At 38.8% G+C, this 4,772-nt stretch overlaps 1 protein-coding gene across 2 annotated transcripts in view; it reads left to right on the forward strand.

Moving 5' to 3' along the window:
* Positions 1 to 4,772, forward strand: part of LOC106535628 (glutamate receptor ionotropic, kainate 2) — a gene marked incomplete at both ends in the record, with an annotated part of 42,600 nt that overhangs the window by 32,981 nt on the left and 4,847 nt on the right. For both annotated transcript variants that reach the window (XM_014032680.1, XM_014032681.1), the window contains 1 exon segment: positions 4,467 to 4,610. In XM_014032680.1, the coding sequence (XP_013888134.1) occupies positions 4,467 to 4,610 (144 nt within the window).

Raw genomic sequence — 4,772 nt, forward strand, 5'->3', positions numbered from 1 at the left:
ACATTTTAAACCTTAATAAAAAATCGATACAGAGCTTTAGAATATCGATACAGTATCGGGAAATGAAATATCGCGATATTTCAGTGTATTGATACTTTCTTACACCCCTAAATATTATGACTTCATTTTATATGACTTTAATGTCTTAATATTATGACTTTATTCTCAAAATTTTAAAAAAATCTCGTGTGGCCCTAAAACTCAATTGTAGCACAGTGACTCAGTGACTGCTAGGTTATGTCAATGTCAATTTAATTAATAGGTTAATTGTTAACTCTGAGTTAGAGATGTTCTTTTGCCTCTATGTGGCCCCGCCCCTCACACTGTGACCTYCACCAGTGGCCCTGAAAGAAAGGAGGCGAGTAAAAGCGTTGATTCAAGCRTACGCCATGCTTTAGTAGGAAGTCCAAGTCATGAGGCGCCAGTAAATGACTTGGATATGCATCATTCAGGTCTCATGGCCTCACATCTTTAACAGCTCTGGGGGTATCGGGTATGTGGTATTATCACTCYTTTTTGATCTGTAGGAGGTCTGTGTGGTTCAGACTTTTTTTTTGTACATTTTCTACCACAGATTGGGATCAATGCCTCTGGCTTTTTGTTGAATATGTTTTGTTGTTGACCAGGCTACAGCTGCCTGCGAGAACYTTTGCCTTGGGGCAGCGCAGCCGTGTTAAGATGAGTGGAACATGTTCAAGGACAAGCACGTTAATACGAAGAGCCACKGTTTCCTCAGAACACTGCGCTGCAACAAAACAATCAGATCAATGTTATTTACCGCACACGTTGTGCAGCTCTTTTAAAACCCTCAAAACACAAAGTATGAGCCATATACTCCCACTTTTTCTCAGGTCTCATTTGAGCAAATGAGCTTTAAATRTCAGTGTGTTGATTATAAATAGCAAAACATCAAATCGTTTTTTTTTTCTCAAGCTATTTTTGTAAAAAAGGCCGAATCAAAGAGCAAGGAGTGTAACAATTTTCATGGAGCTACTCTTTGTTTTTCACAGTAAAAACCCAGCACAGTGCAAGTTAAAGTTGGTCTTTCAAGTTTTCTTGAAACAAATTGTCAGCCTGCTGTCACGTATCAAGGCTGTGCTAAAAGCAATCCAGCTGGATTTTACACTTGGGCATATTTCAGAATCAGAAGTAAACTAAATATAAACTTCTAAGCTGAACTTTCAGTCTGTTTCTGTTTTTTATTTTAAACAAAAAAAAAAGCTGTCACATATTTACTCCCAGGAGTCTTATTTTTCATTGGATATATTTAGAGAGCCGTGCTGATTAACGGAAAATTCAGTGCATACAGTAGTTTGTAGATTGAGGGATCAGAATATATTTATCTATAAATAAAAAGGAAAAGGCGAAGACGTGAGAGGAAACTTGAGAGGTCTCAAGTAAAACTGGAAATAGTCATATAGTTTACATTTCAAATCTTTGGTATGGAGTTCTGTGGAAGAGCTATAAACAGTAATTATCTTACCTGTTGTAGGTAGTTTAAACAAATCAGTCTGTAAAAACAAAAAGTTCATTCTGACCAGAGTTAGTCAGCTGCTGCTGCACTTATACACATTACCCAAGTGGAAAACAGTAGATTTCAACAGTTTAGTTAGTTTTCACTGTGTTCTTATTAATGACATATATTGACTGAAGGATTAGTGTTGATGTTTTGATTTTGGAATTGATTTTAGAGCATCAAGTTCTGGTATTTGTGGTATTGATATTTCAGTAATGATTTGCACATTACTACGGCTAACGGTTAGTCCAACATCAAACATGTTGCATTCCCAGAGCAGGCAATTTATTTATTTATTTATTTATTTATGTCCTGGATGACTGAGAATCCACAGAAACATATTTTAGCAATGTTTATCTTGGAGCGTATTGATATTAAAGTTAATGGATCGATACTTTGCTTCCAGCCCGTCTGGAGCAGACGACCAGAGGACAGTTCAAATGTAAACAGTGAACTAAACAAGCATGTAAAGTAATTATTTCATTGATTAATTAATGTTTATTATACTAATTAATTAATCTGCTCTGACTGAACACAGGGCTATTCAACTGGTGGCCCGCGGGCCACATCACATTTGATTTCCAGCCGGCCTGCCAATAAGCACACCCACTCAAAAAAAAGGCATTATTTTTTCTTCTTTTGTATTTTTTCTTTTTTTTTTTACTTAATTTAATAGAAAAATAGATTTCAATCTGATTTTTCTGATGAAGGTCACATTTAAGATATAATCTGAACGCCGACACAAAAAAAATCTGATTTTTGTGAGATATCATGAGCATTAATACCTGCAGGGTGAACGCAGCTGCAGTAGTTGGTGTGAATGCTGCTTTATGAGCTTTTACACTGTTGTCACTTTTGAGTTGTGTGATGATTTACATAGAACTTTGCTGTTAATCAAAAGTTTAAAAAGCAACATCATGTTTGATCATTTTCAACTCGAATATCATCAAGTTTCCTTAAAAAAAAGTAAAAAGCTAGTAATTCAAAACTGACTAAATCAGCTCGGCATAAACCGTTATAGAATTTTAGAGAATTGTTTTAACAACTACTCACTTTGTTTCTGGCTCCTGTTTGCTTGTTGATCCATTCCTAATTATTCTCTATTTCTCTAATCTGAGGTCATATTAAATTACAGCAGGTAAGATATTAACTGKTCATACGCTTTTCACAGAACCCCTAATTCAAATCAAGGAAAGAATACATTTAAATAAAAATTCTGATTCACTAAATCCATCAATTTCAACAAATTCATTCTATTTCCTGAATATAATCATATATTATGTCATTTTTTTACATGGCGTGTGAATATTATTCCATTACCTTGTCTTAAATTAAATTGTGCTACTTCGTCAAAAAACACAATAAAAGTGGGGAAAAGGCTGGATTCACTTCACCAGCATGGCTTTTTATGTAACGAACTCAATAATTGAAAGACAGAGCGTAACAAACTTCCACATTATTGAAAAAAATATTGTTTGGAGACCAACTATGCATAAAGCTCTGCTCTGTTCCAGGAAATAGAGAACTGAAATGAGACTCGTTTCCTAATCAGTTTCTGTCACRATCCCCGTTCATTTATTGACGTACTGCTGAGAGAGGAGATATGTCCGTACGGCCGTTCCCTTCCTCGAGAAAAGAAGGCAGGGTGTGTGTGTGTTTGATTGAGTCACTTATGGGGACTTGAACCAGCTCACACACCAGACATTTGGGGACAAAAGTCGAGTCCCCGTTTGGTTTAAACGCCATTGGTGGGTTGTGGGTTGGGTTTAGGACCAAGGTGTGAATTGARTTTAGGTTAGTTTTAGGGTCAGGTAGGTACTTATGAGGTTAGCCTTAGGGTTTGTGGTCAGGGTTAGGCTGTAGAAATGTAATGGAAGTCAATGGAATGTCCCCAAATAGATAGCTGTGCAAACGTGTGTGTGTGTGTGTGTATAAAAAACCGCAGAGATGTCTCCCTGTCTCTGATCTACTGCTGCCTTTGACAAAATGGGAGAATTGAGGGACAGGCCAAAAATGCTCCTATCCATCACCGCAGCCGCACACCAGCTCCATCACCTCCTTCCTATTCTCAAATTTACCCAAACTCTCTTCTGTTCTCGCCGTTGGATGTAAGATTCATCAAATTGTCCTATTATCATCAAAAAAAAAGGTCCTGAATAAGCAGCATATTTTTCTTGCTTTAAATGCTTACCACGGGGGGAAAGATCTTTTCCGAGCAGCAGCCCGGCTCATTCTCTCCGGCAGCAGAGACTCCCACAAAGATCCTCTACTCGAGCTGCAGCTGCTTTTTTTTGGCGCTCCTAAAGTTGTTTTTTTATGCTGCCTCGCAGGTTGGTCATCCAGGACTTGTCGAATGAGATCACCGTAGTGCGCTTCAGCCTGTGTGGGGCCCTGGAAAACAGGATCTGAGCTGAGCTGTAATGCGTTGACCTGAGCAAATGCAGAGCGTCTCAAACTGTGTGAACAGACGGCATGAGGGGAATTCATGTGTGCCCGCCGGAGCGGTAAAGATAAAGCTCAGCGTGCCAGAAGGGGGAAATTCGAGCATTTACTCTCTTTGATGACTTATTTCTAGGGTTTTGTAGCAGCCATCAGGGATGCAGCTTYAAGTGTACCCCAGCTTTGTTTGTGCTGCGTGTAGAGTCGTCTTGTGCTGACTGGCATCTGATTTGCACTCCATCTCTTTGGGAAACAGGCACACCCATCAGGAGCCATTAGTCTTCACCCTGACAGACCATCCTTCCACTGARAGACTCTCTGGCAGAGGGTTCAGATTGCCTCAGACTTTGGACATTTTTTTACAAATGATCTGATGCCGGTGCAAGCAATTTATAAAGCTGATTTTGTTAAAAACAAAAACTTTCTTGTGTTCCTCCACAGGTGAAGAAAGGTCAGCCGGTTTTAAAAAGCAAAAAAAAAATGTCTGACGACGCTGCCTTCCTGTTTGCAGACGGACGCGGCGCTGATGTACGACGCCGTGCACGTGGTGGCGGTGGCGGTGCAGCAGTCGCAGCAGATCACTGTCAGCTCCCTGCAGTGTAATCGCCACAAGCCGTGGCGCTTTGGAAGTCGTTTTATAAACCTCATCAAAGAGGTAAACACCTTCAACTACACTGAAAACTATAACTTGTAAGATTTACTTGAAAAAATTCCTCATAACAACTTGCACTAACGTTTAAGTAAATTTAAATGCTACAAATTAAAGTAATATTACTCATCGTTATCTAGTAAAAGTTATTAAGAATATAGTTAAAGA

This window comes from Austrofundulus limnaeus, unplaced genomic scaffold, assembly GCF_001266775.1.
Source record: "Austrofundulus limnaeus strain Quisiro unplaced genomic scaffold, Austrofundulus_limnaeus-1.0 Scaffold1512, whole genome shotgun sequence".
In the NCBI taxonomy this organism is placed as follows: Eukaryota; Metazoa; Chordata; class Actinopteri; order Cyprinodontiformes; family Rivulidae; genus Austrofundulus; species Austrofundulus limnaeus.